Below are 16,680 nucleotides of genomic sequence, written 5' to 3' on the forward strand. Positions count from 1 at the left end.
CCCAGGATAATCACATATATACAATGTCCTCAGTCACTGCGTGTCTCCTACAGATGGGCCCAGTAACAGGAATACCCCAGAGAGATATCCCCGTCCTCTGTATTCCCAGGATAATCACATATATACAATGTACTCAGTCACTGCGTGTCTCCTACAGATGGGCCCAGTAACAGGAATACCCCAGAGAGATGTCCCCGTCCTCTGTATTCCCAGAATAATCACATATATACCATGTCCTCAGTCACTGCGTGTCTCCTACAGATGGGCCCAGTAACAGGAATACCCCAGAGAGATGTCCCCGTCCTCTGTATTCCCAGGATAATCACATATATACAATGTCCTCAGTCACTGCGTGTCTCCTACAGATGGGGCCAGTAACAGGAATACCCCAGAGAGATGTCCCCGTCCTCTGTATTCCCAGGATAATCACATATATACAATGTCCTCAGTCACTGTGTGTCTCCTACAGATGGGCCCAGTAACAGGAATACCCCAGAGGGATGTCCCCGTCCTCTGTATTCCCAGGATAATCACATATATACCATGTCCTCAGTCACTGTGTGTCTCCTACAGATGGGCCCAGTAACAGGAATACCCCAGAGAGATGTCCCCGTCCTCTGTATTCCCAGGATAATCACATATATACCATGTCCTCAGTCACTGTGTGTCTCCTACAGCTGGGCCCAGTAACAGGAATACCCCAGAGAGATGTCCCCGTCCTCTGTATTCCCAGGATAATTACATATATACCATGTCCTCAGTCACTGCGTGTCTCCTACAGATGGGCCCAGTAACAGGAATACCCCAGAGAGATGTCCCCATCCTCTGTATTCCCAGGATAATCACATATATACCATGTACTCAGTCACTGTGTGTCTCCTACAGATGGGCCCAGTAACAGAGATACCCCAGAGAGATGTCCCCGTCCTCTGTATTCCCAGGATAATCACATATATACCATGTCCTCAATCACTGTGTGTCTCCTACAGATGGGCCAGTAACAGGAATACCCCAGAGAGATGTCCCCGTCCTCTGTATTCCCAGGATAATCACATATATACCATGTCCTCAGTCACTGCGTGTCTCCTACAGATGGGCCCAGTAACAGGAATACCCCAGAGAGATGTCCCCATCCTCTGTATTCCCAGGATAATCACATATATACAATGTCCTCAGTCACTGCGTGTCTCCTACAGATGGGCCCAGTAACAGGAATACCCCAGAGAGATGTCCCCGTCCTCTGTATTCCCAGGATAATCACATATATACCATGTCCTCAGTCACTGCGTGTCTCCTACAGATGGGCCCAGTAACAGGAATACCCCGGAGAGATGTCCCCGTCCTCTGTATTCCCAGGATAATCACATATATACCATGTCCTCAGTCACTGCGTGTCTCCTACAGATGGGCCAGTAACAGGAATACCCCAGAGAGATGTCCCCGTCCTCTGTATTCCCAGAATAATCACATATATACCATGTCCTCAGTCACTGCGTGTCTCCTACAGATGGGCCCAGTAACAGGAATACCCCAGAGAGATGTCCCCGTCCTCTGTATTCCCAGGATAATCACATATATACAATGTCCTCAGTCACTGCGTGTCTCCTACAGATGGGCCCAGTAACAGGAATACCCCAGAGAGATGTCCCCGTCCTCTGTATTCCCAGGATAATCACATATATACAATGTCCTCAGTCACTGCGTGTCTCCTACAGATGGGCCCAGTAACAGGAATACCCCAGAGAGATGTCCCCGTCCTCTGTATTCCCAGGATAATCACATATATACAATGTCCTCAGTCACTGCGTGTCTCCTACAGATGGGCCCAGTAACAGGAATACCCCAGAGAGATATCCCCGTCCTCTGTATTCCCAGGATAATCACATATATACAATGTACTCAGTCACTGCGTGTCTCCTACAGATGGGCCCAGTAACAGGAATACCCCAGAGAGATGTCCCCGTCCTCTGTATTCCCAGAATAATCACATATATACCATGTCCTCAGTCACTGCGTGTCTCCTACAGATGGGCCCAGTAACAGGAATACCCCAGAGAGATGTCCCCGTCCTCTGTATTCCCAGGATAATCACATATATACAATGTCCTCAGTCACTGCGTGTCTCCTACAGATGGGGCCAGTAACAGGAATACCCCAGAGAGATGTCCCCGTCCTCTGTATTCCCAGGATAATCACATATATACAATGTCCTCAGTCACTGTGTGTCTCCTACAGATGGGCCCAGTAACAGGAATACCCCAGAGGGATGTCCCCGTCCTCTGTATTCCCAGGATAATCACATATATACCATGTCCTCAGTCACTGTGTGTCTCCTACAGATGGGCCCAGTAACAGGAATACCCCAGAGAGATGTCCCCGTCCTCTGTATTCCCAGGATAATCACATATATACCATGTCCTCAGTCACTGTGTGTCTCCTACAGCTGGGCCCAGTAACAGGAATACCCCAGAGAGATGTCCCCGTCCTCTGTATTCCCAGGATAATTACATATATACCATGTCCTCAGTCACTGCGTGTCTCCTACAGATGGGCCCAGTAACAGGAATACCCCAGAGAGATGTCCCCGTCCTCTGTATTCCCAGGATAATCACATATATACCATGTCCTCAGTCACTGTGTGTCTCCTACAGATGGGCCCAGTAACAGGAATACCCCAGAGAGATGTCCCCGTCCTCTGTATTCCCAGGATAATCACATATATACCATGTCCTCAGTCACTGCGTGTCTCCTACAGATGGGCCCAGTAACAGGAATACCCCAGAGAGATGTCCCCGTCCTCTGTATTCCCAGAATTGTACAGAGGAGAATTTCAGGACCCCACAGGAAGATCAGGTAAGTGGGATTTAGGGTGTCCCCAATATACCAAAGTGATTGTCACTATATGATCTGTACAGATGCTGTGTGTTATATTTTGTGTTTTTTTAGGATGAGCACGTTTCTAATATAAAGGCAGAAGATACAGAGGGAGAAGAAGAGACGCACTTGACAATTATTAAAGTAGAAGATACAGAGGGAGAAGAAGAAATGTATGTGAGGGGTGATCAGCAGTGTAAGGAGGAGATCCCTACAGATTTTGGAACAGGTGAATAATAAATGTTTTTTATATTATAAAAAGTCACATATCCTCCTTGCTTAGTCACTACAAGCAATGTCTGATTCAACACCTTGCTCTGTTAAACTAATTAAAATGCTTCTGACCAGTCTCCTCCCCGCACTCTCTGGTGTATCTCATACATCAGGAGCCATCAGCCCCTATTATACTCCTGCTCTCTCCCTCACATCATGTCACTGTGTGTTACCAGCCCAGAGATCTGACCAGTCTCCTCCCTGCACTCTCTGGTGTATCTCATACATCAGGAGTCATCAGCCCCTATTATACTCCTGCTCTCCCCCTCACATCATGTCACTGTGTGTTACCAGCCCAGAGATCTGACCTGTCTCCTCCCCGCACTCTCTGGTGTATCTCATACATCAGGAGCCATCAGCCCCTATTATACTCCTGCTCTCCCCCTCACATCATGTCACTGTGTGTTACCAGCCCAGAGATCTCACCAGTCTCCTCCCCGCACTCTCTGGTGTATCTCATACATCAGGTGCCATCAGCCCCTATTATACTCCTGCTCTCCCCCTTACATCATGTCACTGTGTGTTACCAGCCCAGAGATCTGACCAGTCTCCTCCCCGCACTCTCTGGTGTATCTCATACATCAGCTGCCATCAGCCCCTATTATACTCCTGCTCTCCCCTCACATCATGTCACTGTGTGTTACCAGCCCAGAGATCTGACCAGTCTCCTCCCCGCACTCTCTGGTGTATCTCATACATCAGCTGCCATCAGCCCCTATTATACTCCTGCTCTCCCCTCACATCATGTCACTGTGTGTTACCAGCCCAGAGATCTGACCAGTCTCCTCCCCGCACTCTCTGGTGTATCTCATACATCAGGAGCCATCAGCCCCTATTATACTCCTGCTCTCCCCCTCACATCATGTCACTGTGTGTTACCAGCCCAGAGATCTGACCAGTCTCCTCCCTGCACTCTCTGGTGTATCTCATACGTCAGGTGCCATCAGCCCCTATTATACTCCTGCTCTCCCCCTCACATCATGTCACTGTGTGTTACCAGCCCAGAGATCTGACCAGTCTCCTCCCTGCACTCTCTGGTGTATCTCATACATCAGCAGCCATCAGTCCCTATTATATTCCTGCTCTCCCCCTCACATCATGTCACTGTGTGTTACCAGCCCAGAGATCTGACCAGTCTCCTCCCCGCACTCTCTGGTGTATCTCATACATCAGCAGCCATCAGCCCCTATTATACTCCTGCTCTCCCCCCTCACATCATGTCACTGTGTGTTACCAGCCCAGAGATCTGACCAGTCTCCTCCCCACACTCTCTGGTGTATCTCATACACCAGGAGCCACCAGCCCCTATTATACTCCTGCTCTCCCCCTCACATCATGTCACTGTGTGTTACCAGCCCAGAGATCTGACCAGTCTCCTCCCCGCACTCTCTGGTGTATCGCATACATCAGGAGCCATCAGCCTCTATTATACTCCTGCTCTCCCCTCACATCATGTCACTGTGTGTTACCAGCCCAGAGATCTGACCAGTCTCCTCCCCGCACTCTCTGGTGTATCTCATACATCAGGAGCCATCAGCCCCTATTATACTCCTGCTCTCCCCCTCACATCATGTCACTGTGTGTTACCAGCCCAGAGATCTCACCAGTCTCCTCCCCGCACTCTCTGGTGTATCTCATACATCAGGTGCCATCAGCCCCTATTATACTCCTGCTCTCCCCCTTACATCATGTCACTGTGTGTTACCAGCCCAGAGATCTGACCAGTCTCCTCCCTGCACTCTCTGGTGTATCTCATACATCAGGAGCCATCAGCCCCTATTATACTCCTGCTCCCCCCCTCACATCATGTCACTGTGTGTTACCAGCCCAGAGATCTGACCAGTCTCCTCCCCGCACTCTCTGGTATATCTCATACATCAGGTGCCATCAGCTCCTATTATACTCCTGCTCTCCCCCTCACATCATGTCACTGTGTGTTACCAGCCCAGAGATCTGACCAGTCTCCTCCCCGCACTCTCTGGTGTATCTCATACATCAGCTGCCATCAGCCCCTATTATACTCCTGCTCTCCCCTCACATCATGTCACTGTGTGTTACCAGCCCAGAGATCTGACCAGTCTCCTCCCCGCACTCTCTGGTGTATCTCATACATCAGGAGCCATCAGCCCCTATTATACTCCTGCTCTCCCCCTCACATCATGTCACTGTGTGTTACCAGCCCAGAGATCTGACCAGTCTCCTCCCTGCACTCTCTGGTGTATCTCATACATCAGGAGCCATCAGCCCCTATTATACTCCTGCTCTCCCCCTCACATCATGTCACTGTGTGTTACCAGCCCAGAGATCTGACCAGTCTCCTCCCCGCACTCTCTGGTGTATCTCATACATCAGGAGCCATCAGCCCCTATTATACTCCTGCTCTCCCCGTCACATCATGTCACTGTGTGTTACCAGCCCAGAGATCTGACCAGTCTCCTCCCCGCACTCTCTGGTGTATCTCATACATCAGGAGTCATCAGCCCCTATTATACTCCTGCTCTCCCCCTCACATCATGTCACTGTGTGTTACCAGCCCAGAGATCTGACCAGTCTCCTCCCTGCACTCTCTGGTGTATCTCATACATCAGGTGCCATCAGCCCCTATTATACTCCTGCTCTCCCCTCACATCATGTCACTGTGTGTTACCAGCCCAGAGATCTGACCAGTCTCCTCCCTGCACTCTCTGGTGTATCTCATACATCAGGAACCATCAGCCCCTATTATACTCCTGCTCTCCCCCTCACATCATGTCACTGTGTTACCAGCCCAGAGATCTGACCAGTCTCCTCCCCGCACTCTCTGGTGTATATAATACATCAGGAGCCGTCAGTCCCTATTATACTCCTGCTCTCCCCCTCACATCATGTCACTGTGTGTTACCAGCCCAGAGATCTGACCAGTCTCCTCTCCACACTCTCTGGTGTATCTCATACATCAGGAGCCGTCAGTCCCTATTATACTCCTGCTCTCCCCCTCACATGATGTCACTGTGTGTTACCAGCCCAGAGATCTGACCAGTCTCCTCCCCGCACTCTCTGGTGTATCTCATACATCAGGAGACATCAGCCCCTATTATACTCCTGCTCTCCCCCCTCACATCATGTCACTGTGTGTTACCAGCCCAAAGATCTGACCAGTCTCCTCCCCGCACTCTGGTGTATCTCATACATCAGGAGCCATCAGCCGATATTATACTCCTGATCTCCCCCTCACATCATGTCACTGTGTGTTACCAGCCCAGAGATCTGACCAGTCTCCTCCCCACACTCTCTGGTGTATCTCATACATCAGGAGCTATCAGTCCCTATTATACTCCTGCTCTCCCCTCACATCATGTCACTGTGTGTTACCAGCCCAGAGATCTGACCAGTCTCCTCCCCGCACTCTCTGGTGTATCTCATACATCAGGTGCCATCAGCCCCTATTATACTCCTGCTCTCCCCCTCACATCATGTCACTGTGTGTTACCAGCCCAGAGATCTGACGAGTCTCCTCCCCGCACTCTCTGTCGTATCAAATACATCAGGAGCTATCAGCCCCTATTATTCTCCTGCTCTCCCCCTCACATCATGTCATTGTGTGTTACCAGCCCAGAGATCTGACCAGTCTCCTACCCGCACTCTCTGGTGTATCTCATACATCAGGAGCCATCAGCCCCTATTATACTCCTGCTCTCCCCCTCACATCATGTCACTGTGTGTTACCAGCCCAGAGATCTGACCAGTCTCCTCCCTGCACTCTCTGGTGTATCTCATACATCAGGAGTCATCAGCCCCTATTATACTCCTGCTCTCCCCCTCACATCATGTCACTGTGTGTTACCAGCCCAGAGATCTCACCAGTCTCCTCCCCGCACTCTCTGGTGTATCTCATACATCAGGTGCCATCAGCCCCTATTATACTCCTGCTCTCCCCCTTACATCATGTCACTGTGTGTTACCAGCCCAGAGATCTGACCAGTCTCCTCCCCGCACTCTCTGGTGTATCTCATACATCAGCTGCCATCAGCCCCTATTATACTCCTGCTCTCCCCTCACATCATGTCACTGTGTGTTACCAGCCCAGAGATCTGACCAGTCTCCTCCCCGCACTCTCTGGTGTATCTCATACATCAGCTGCCATCAGCCCCTATTATACTCCTGCTCTCCCCTCACATCATGTCACTGTGTGTTACCAGCCCAGAGATCTGACCAGTCTCCTCCCCGCACTCTCTGGTGTATCTCATACATCAGGAGCCATCAGCCCCTATTATACTCCTGCTCTCCCCCTCACATCATGTCACTGTGTGTTACCAGCCCAGAGATCTGACCAGTCTCCTCCCTGCACTCTCTGGTGTATCTCATACATCAGGAGTCATCAGCCCCTATTATACTCCTGCTCTCCCCCTCACATCATGTCACTGTGTGTTACCAGCCCAGAGATCTCACCAGTCTCCTCCCCGCACTCTCTGGTGTATCTCATACATCAGGTGCCATCAGCCCCTATTATACTCCTGCTCTCCCCCTTACATCATGTCACTGTGTGTTACCAGCCCAGAGATCTGACCAGTCTCCTCCCTGCACTCTCTGGTGTATCTCATACATCAGGAGCCATCAGCCCCTATTATACTCCTGCTCTCCCCCTCACATCATGTCACTGTGTGTTACCAGCCCAGAGATCTGACCAGTCTCCTCCCCGCACTCTCTGGTATATCTCATACATCAGGTGCCATCAGCTCCTATTATACTCCTGCTCTCCCCCTCACATCATGTCACTGTGTGTTACCAGCCCAGAGATCTGACCAGTCTCCTCCCCGCACTCTCTGGTGTATCTCATACATCAGCTGCCATCAGCCCCTATTATACTCCTGCTCTCCCCTCACATCATGTCACTGTGTGTTACCAGCCCAGAGATCTGACCAGTCTCCTCCCCGCACTCTCTGGTGGATCTCATATATCAGGAGCCATCAGCCCCTATTATACTCCTGCTCTCCCCCTCACATCATGTCACTGTGTGTTACCAGCCCAGAGATCTGACCAGTCTCCTCCCCGCACTCTCTGGTGTATCTCATACATCAGGAGCCATCAGCCCCTATTATACTCCTGCTCTCCCCCTCACATCATGTCACTGTGTGTTACCAGCCCAGAGATCTGACCAGTCTCCTCCCCGCACTCTCTGCTGTATCTCATACATCAGGAGCCATCAGCCCCTATTATACTCCTGCTCTCCCCGTCACATCATGTCACTGTGTGTTACCAGCCCAGAGATCTGACCAGTCTCCTCCCCGCACTCTCTGGTGTATCTCATACATCAGGAGTCATCAGCCCCTATTATACTCCTGCTCTCCCCCTCACATCATGTCACTGTGTGTTACCAGCCCAGAGATCTGACCAGTCTCCTCCCTGCACTCTCTGGTGTATCTCATACATCAGGTGCCATCAGCCCCTATTATACTCCTGATCTCCCCCTCACATCATGTCACTGTGTGTTACCAGCCCAGAGATCTGACCAGTCTCCTCCCAGCACTCTCTGGTGTATCTCATACATCAGGAGCCATCAGCCCCTATTATACTCCTGCTCTCCCCTCACATCATGTCACTGTGTGTTACCAGCCCAGAGATCTGACCAGTCTCCTCCCCACACTCTCTGGTGTATCTCGTACATCAGGAGCCATCAGCCCCTATTATACTCCTGCTCTCCCCCTCACATCATGTCACTGTGTGTTACCAGCCCAGAGATCTGACCAGTCTCCTCCCCGCACTCTCTGGTGTATCTCATACATCAGGAGCCATCAGCCCCTATTATACTCCTGCTCTCCCCCTCACATCATGTCACTGTGTTACCAGCCCAGATATCTGACCAGTCTCCTCCCCGCACTCTCTGGTGTATCTCATACATCAGCAGCCATCAGCCCCTATTATACTCCTGCTCTCCCTCTCACATCATGTCACTGTGTGTTACCAGCCCAGAGATCTGACCAGTCTCCTCCCCGCACTCTCTGGTGTATCTCATACATCAGGAGCCATCAGCCCCTATTATACTCCTGCTCTCCCCCTCACATCATGTCACTGTGTGTTACCAGCCCAGAGATCTGACCAGTCTCCTCCCCGCACTCTCTGGTGTATCTCATACATCAGGAGCCATCAGCCCATATTATACTCCTGCTCTCCCCCTCACATCATGTCACTGTATGTTACCAGCCCAGAGATCTGACCAGTCTCCTCCCCGCACTCTCTGGTGTATCTCATACATCAGGAGCCATCAGCCCCTATTATACTCCTGCTCTCCCCCTCACATCATGTCACTGTGTGTTACCAGCCCAGAGATCTGACCAGTCTCCTCCCCGCACTCTCTGGTGTATCTCATACATCAGGAGCCATCAGCCCATATTATACTCCTGCTCTCCCCCTCACATCATGTCACTGTGTGTTACCAGCCCAGAGATCTGACCAGTCTCCTCCCCGCACTCTCTGGTGTATCTCATATATCAGCAGCCATCAGCCCCTATTATACTCCTGCTCTCCCCCTCACATCATGTCACTGTGTGTTACCAGCCCAGAGATCTGACCAGTCTCCTCCCAGCACTCTCTGGTGTATCTCATACATCAGGAGCCATCAGCCCCTATTATACTCCTGCTCTCCCCTCACATCATGTCACTGTGTGTTACCAGCCCAGAGATCTGACCAGTCTCCTCCCCACACTCTCTGGTGTATCTCGTACATCAGGAGCCATCAGCCCCTATTATACTCCTGCTCTCCCCCTCACATCATGTCACTGTGTGTTACCAGCCCAGAGATCTGACCAGTCTCCTCCCCGCACTCTCTGGTGTATCTCATACATCAGGAGCCATCAGCCCCTATTATACTCCTGCTCTCCCCCTCACATCATGTCACTGTGTTACCAGCCCAGATATCTGACCAGTCTCCTCCCCGCACTCTCTGGTGTATCTCATACATCAGCAGCCATCAGCCCCTATTATACTCCTGCTCTCCCTCTCACATCATGTCACTGTGTGTTACCAGCCCCGAGATCTGACCAGTCTCCTCCCTGCACTCTCTGGTGTATCTCATACATCAGGAGCCATCAGCCCCTATTATACTCCTGCTCTCCCCCTCACATCATGTCACTGTGTGTTACCAGCCCAGAGATCTGACCAGTCTCCTCCCCGCACTCTCTGGTGTATCTCATACATCAGGAGCCATCAGCCCATATTATACTCCTGCTCTCCCCCTCACATCATGTCACTGTATGTTACCAGCCCAGAGATCTGACCAGTCTCCTCCCCGCACTCTCTGGTGTATCTCATACATCAGGAGCCATCAGCCCCTATTATACTCCTGCTCTCCCCCTCACATCATGTCACTGTGTGTTACCAGCCCAGAGATCTGACCAGTCTCCTCCCCGCACTCTCTGGTGTATCTCATACATCAGGAGCCATCAGCCCATATTATACTCCTGCTCTCCCCCTCACATCATGTCACTGTATGTTACCAGCCCAGAGATCTGACCAGTCTCCTCCCCGCACTCTCTGGTGTATCTCATATATCAGCAGCCATCAGCCCCTATTATACTCCTGCTCTCCCCCTCACATCATGTCACTGTGTGTTACCAGCCCAGAGATCTGACCAGTCTCCTCCCAGCACTCTCTGGTGTATCTCATACATCAGCAGCCATCAGCCCCTATTATACTCCTGCTCTCCCCCTCACATCATGTCACTGTGTGTTACCAGCCCAGAGATCTGACCAGTCTCCTCCCAGCACTCTCTGGTGTATCTCATACATCAGGAGCCATCAGCCCCTATTATACTCCTGCTCTCCCCCTCACATCATGTCACTGTGTGTTACCAGCCCAGAGATCTGACCAGTCTCCTCCCCGCACTCTCTGGTGTATCTCATACATCAGGAGCCATCAGCCACTATTATACTCCTGCTCTCCCCCTCACATCATGTCACTGTGTGTTACCAGCCCAGAGATCTGACCAGTCTCCTCCCCGCACTCTCTGGTGTATCTCATACATCAGGAGCCATCAGCCCCTATTATACTCCTGCTCTCCCCCTCACATCGTGTCACTGTGTGTTACCAGCCCAGAGATCTGACCAGTCTCCTCCTCACACTCTCTGGTGTATCTCATACATCAGGAGCCATCAGCCCTATTATACTCCTGCTCTCCCCCTCACATCATGTCACTGTGTGTTACCAGCCCAGAGATCTGACCAGTCTCCTCCTCACACTCTCTGGTGTATCTCATACATCAGGAGCCATCAGCCCCTATTATACTCCTGCTCTCCCCTCACATCATGTCACTGTGTGTTACCAGCCCAGAGATCTGACCAGTCTCCTCCCCGCACTCTCTGGTGTATCTCATACATCAGGAGCCATCAGCCCCTATTATACTCCTGCTCTCCCCCTCACATCATGTCACTGTGTGTTACCAGCCCAGAGATCTGACCAGTCTCCTCCCCGCACTCTCTGGTGTATCTCATACATCAGGAGCCATCAGCCCCTATTATACTCCTGCTCTCTCCCTCACATCATGTCACTGTGTGTTACCAGCCCAGAGATCTGACTAGTCTCCTCCCCGCACTCTCTGGTGTATCTCATACATCAGGAGCCATCAGCCCCTATTATACTCCTGCTCTCCCCCTCACATCATGTCACTGTGTGTTACCAGCCCAGAGATCTGACCAGTCTCCTCCCCGCACTCTCTGGTGTATCTCATACATCAGGAGCCATCAGCCCCTATTATACTCCTGCTCTCCCCCTCACATCATGTCACTGTGTGTTACCAGCCCAGAGATCTGACCAGTCTCCTCCCCGCACTCTCTGGTGTATCTCATACATCAGGAGCCATCAGCCCCTATTATACTCCTGCTCTCCCCCTCACATCATGTCACTGTGTGTTACCAGCCCAGAGATCTGACCAGTCTCCTCTCCGCACTCTCTGGTGTATCTCATACATCAGCAGCCATCAGCCCCTATTATACTCCTGCTCTCCCCCTCACATCATGTCACTGTGTGTTACCAGCCCAGAGATCTGACCAGTCTCCTCCCCGCACTCTCTGGTGTATCTCATACATCAGGAGCCATCAGCCCCTATTATACTCCTGCTCTCCCCTCACATCATGTCACTGTGTGTTACCAGCCCAGAGATCTGACCAGTCTCGTCCCCGCACTCTCTGGTGTATCTCATACATCAGGAGCCATCAGCCCATATTATACTCCTGCTCTCCCCCTCACATCATGTCACTGTGTGTTACCAGCCCAGAGATCTGACCAGTCTCCTCCCCGCACTCTCTGGTGTATCTCATACATCAGGAGCCATCAGCCCCTATTATACACCTGCTCTCCTCTCACATCATGTCACTGTGTGTTACCAGCCCAGAGGTCTGACCAGTCTCCTCCCCGCACTCTCTGGTGTATCTCATACATCAGGAGCCATCAGTCCCTATTATACTCCTGCTCTCCCCTCACATCATGTCACTGTGTGTTACCAGCCCAGAGATCTGACCAGTCTCCTCCCCACACTCTCTGGTGTATCTCATACATCAGGAGCCATCAGCCCATATTATACTCCTGCTCTCCCCTCACATCATGTCACTGTGTGTTACCAGCCCAGAGATCTGACCAGTCTCCTCCCCGCACTCTCTGGTGTATCTCATACATCAGGTGCCATCAGCCCCTATTATACTCCTGCTCTCCCCTCACATCATGTCACTGTGTTACCAGCCCAGAGATCTGACCAGTCTCCTCCCCGCACTCTCTGGTGTATCTCATACATCAGGAGCCATCAGCCCATATTATACTCCTATTAAAGTCCGTCGTGTCTGCTATGAAGCTTTTGACAACATTTGTGACCATGCCGTGTCCATTTACACTGATCCTCTACCCAGATCCTGATATATATATATATATATAATATTCATTCACCCTCCTTGCAGAAGGTTTGGAAGAACCGGCACACACTTGTAGAAGTCCAATGTAGATTTATTTAAGGCATGAGATGGTATACACACATACGGCCCAACGGGATGCAGTCGGGATCCCGGCATTCAGAATCCCGACCGTCGAAATCTCGACACATTCTCCCTCCGTGGGTGTCCACGACACCCCTGGAGGGAGAATAAATTAGTGTGCCGAGCGCAGCAAGCCCGCAAGGGGGGGCGATCCACGTCCCCCCCTTGTCGGGATTTTGGCTGTCGGGATTCTGAACGCCGGGATCCCGACCGCCGGGATTCAGTACTGAATCCGGCCCAACAGCCGATTCAACTGATATTCACAGTCTTCCTCAGGGGCTAGGACTGATATAAATAGACATGAGGAATTGCGCCAAAACCTGTGCTGATAGGTTAATGTTACATAGTGTCAGTGTAAAGGGAAACGCCCTAAATGGGGTAATTAAGTTATGCGCAGCATTGGCCTCTGATAGGACAAGGCACCACTCAGTCAGCGGGCACTATACACAAAATGGCACCTACAGTGAGATCATACGCAATACAAGTGAGAAACACACAGTTGAGTGCAATTGTAACAATGAAAGAGGGGTATGGCGACATTGTAATCACGGAGCTGTCATAGATATATAGTAACAGCAGGCACGCCAGATTTATAATGTAGGAGGCGTGCGCTCAGTACCTCAGTGTCTATGGCAAGCAGTGCTGGTCAGCGCGTGTCTCGCTGAGCGCAATGCTCACCCTGTCTCCACCAAAAAGGCGATGGCATATCGACTGGGTGCACAGAACATAGATGCTGCAGCGACCTCATTGGTCAGGATACACTGTGCACGATGTGTGGCAGGGGGGTGGTAGCTGTTGCTATGGCAGCGCCTCATGCTAAACGCTGCGGTTGCTCGCTGAATGTTGCCATATAGATGTGGGGAAGAAACTGCTAATGTAAAGAGAATAAAGTACATAATATATAGTATAGAGTAGGTGAAATGGAGTGTGGGAAAGTGGAAAACAATGTGCACAGCGTGGGAAATGACAGCACTCGGCGGTGCAAAACAACTTTATCTGTCACAAAACACTCGGCGGTGTTCCACAAAGGACAATGTCAGTGACGCATCAGCGCAGTTGTATGTAGGTGCAGACAGAACACACGGCGGTGTTATATACATAATCCCTAGCCACAAGTGTTGGTTGAACACACGGCGGTGTCACAGCAATGGTTTGGGTTTACATGAAGCAGCCATTTTGTAATCCTCGTTAAGGCCCACGGGGGTGAGTGTTCCTAGTCTGTGTATCCAAGTCCGTTCTCTTTGTAGAAGAAGTCTGTCTCTGTCTCCCCCTCTGTGTAGACGGGCGATGTGGTCTATTATAAAGCATTTCAATTGTCCCACGTGGTGGGCACTTTCTTTGTGGTTCCTAGCCACCGGAAGATTTTTTAGATCCAGTGAGGGATCGGAGGATGTTGAGCATTTTTTGATCGATGAGCGATGTTGAGCTATTCGCTCCTTCAGAGTTCTGGAGGTCTTGCCGACGTACAGCCGTTTGCAGGGGCATTGCAGAATGTATATGACAAATCGTGAATTACAGTCAAGCCGATGTCTGACAGTGTACGTTTTGCTGTCATGGGGGTTGGTAAAGGTCTTACCAGTAAGCAGGAATTGGCAGGTCACACATCCCCCACATTTGAATACTCCATTTTTGGGGGTAAGCCAAAACTATTCATTTTGCCACACTAGGTAATTCATTCCTAACCAAAAGGTCTTTCAGGTTTGGGGCGAGATGTATTAAAATACATCGCCGCCCTTTGCGCCCCCCCCCCCCCCCCCCCCCCGCCGCGATGCCAGTGCATATGTACTAACATATGCGTCTGGCATCGCGGTGCGGTGACGGAGGCCCCCCGCGATACCTTTACTGTGGTGTGCAGGTATCCTTCCTGCCGCCTCCTGCTCCCCTCACACCGGGGACAGCTTTCCAGGCTGTCCCCGGCACCTCCTCCTCCCCCCTGCAGCCGGAAGGATGTCCGGCTGCTTCACTAGGGGGAGGAGGGGTTTACCTTCCAGGGTCCAGGAGGACCCTTCAGGAAGGTAAGCCAGAGGGGGGGTCGGCAAGGCGGCGGTTTTGCGTCGGAGGTGGTGAAAAGAAGCCCATAGGCTTCTATAGGGTATCGCCACGCAAAGGTGGTGATACCCTACAATGCGGTATCGGTGCGGCCGGGTTTTGATACATCGGAAAATGCGGTAAAACCGGGGTTTTACCGCATTTTCAGTTTAATACATCTCGCCCTTGGTCCTCTGCGATAGGCAAATCGTGGTCTTTGAGCCAGTACAGAGGATAGTATAGGGTCCGATGTAAGAAGGTGCCAATACTGATTGATAATTTTTCTGATGTGCCCTGAGGCTAGAGTAAAGGTACTGCAGAAGTTCAACTTGGGCTCCTCTGTGCCAGATTTAGTCTTGTGTCCTTCCAGTAGAGTGGTGCGGTCAATTGTTTCCAATCTCCGACAGGCCTCCTCAATGTCATTTCTGGGATAGCCTCTCTCTAGGAAACGTTTGCTCATACTTTTAAGTGCTACTTCAAGATCCTTGGGATCAGAGGGGATCCTGGCTACTCTCAGTAGCTGCGAGAAGGGTAGTCCTTTTTTGAGGGGTGCAGGGTGAAAGCTTGAGGCATGTAACAGGGTATTTTTGTCTGAGGTTTTGGTATATATCTTGGTCTTGATTCTTCCACTCTCAATGTATATGTTGACGTCCAAGAAGTTAATGCTGGTCTTGCTGTAGTTGCTGCTGAAGCGAATGGTTTAGGAAGGAGGTTTAAGAAGTTTATGAACTCCAGAAGCTGGGTTTCCGTTCCTTGCCATAGGAAGAACAAGTCATCGATGTAGCGTACGTATGACATGATATATTTGTTGTACAGGTTGTTGCCAGTGATGTGTTCTTCTTCATAGACCGCCATGAACAGGTTTGCATAGGCCGGGGCCATGTTACTGCCCATGGCGGTCCCTTGCTTCTGCAGGTAAAACTGGTTCTCAAATAGGAAATAATTTTTATTGAGTATCACATCCATCATTAGAATCAGGTATTCCACTGGAGGTCCTGTATAGAGGGGATTGTCAGAAAGTTGCACGCTTGTAGTCTTTCTGTGTGTGGGATGTTTGTATAAAGGCTTGATCCGTCTAGTGAGACCAATAGGGTATCATTACTTAATACAACATTGTCTCCCAGTTTGTATAGAAAGTCCGTTGTGTCTGCTATGAAGCTTTTGACATTTGTGACCACTGGTTGTAGGTGTAGGTCAACAAACTGAGACAGGCGTTGGCAGATGGAGCCCCTAGCAGAGATAATTGGTCTGCCTGGGGGTTTGGTCAAGGACTTGTTAATTTTGGGGAGCGTGTAGAGAATGGGCGTCTTCGGGTGGTCCCCAAAATTCAGAAGTCCTTGACCTGTGTCCTGCGGATACCCTCTAATAGGTCTTAAGACGATTCCCAGTATCCCATAAGGACTTTGAAAAGGAATTACCGGTAAGTATTAAATTCCTATTATCTCCAGCAGGGGGAGACACAAGCAGGGATTGATGGGAATTGCTGTATACTCACTGTAGTGCGGAGTTA

The 16,680-nt window shown here is 50.7% G+C and overlaps 1 protein-coding gene across 3 annotated transcripts in view; it reads left to right on the forward strand.

Moving 5' to 3' along the window:
- LOC146009832 (uncharacterized) overlaps positions 1-16,680 on the forward strand; it is a 47,100-nt gene that overhangs the window by 16,967 nt on the left and 13,453 nt on the right. For 2 of the 3 annotated variants that reach the window (XM_083150355.1, XM_083150356.1), the window contains exons 3-4: positions 2,756-2,853; positions 2,947-3,103. In XM_083150355.1, the coding sequence (XP_083006481.1) occupies positions 2,756-2,853; positions 2,947-3,103 (255 nt within the window). The remainder of the gene's footprint in view (positions 1-2,755; positions 2,854-2,946; positions 3,104-16,680) is intronic. The other variant, XM_083150357.1, reaches the window with a different exon arrangement.

Source organism: Crinia signifera, chromosome 6 (genome assembly GCF_055691185.1).
Source record: "Crinia signifera chromosome 6, ASM5569118v1, whole genome shotgun sequence".
NCBI lineage: Eukaryota > Metazoa > Chordata > Amphibia > Anura > Myobatrachidae > Crinia > Crinia signifera.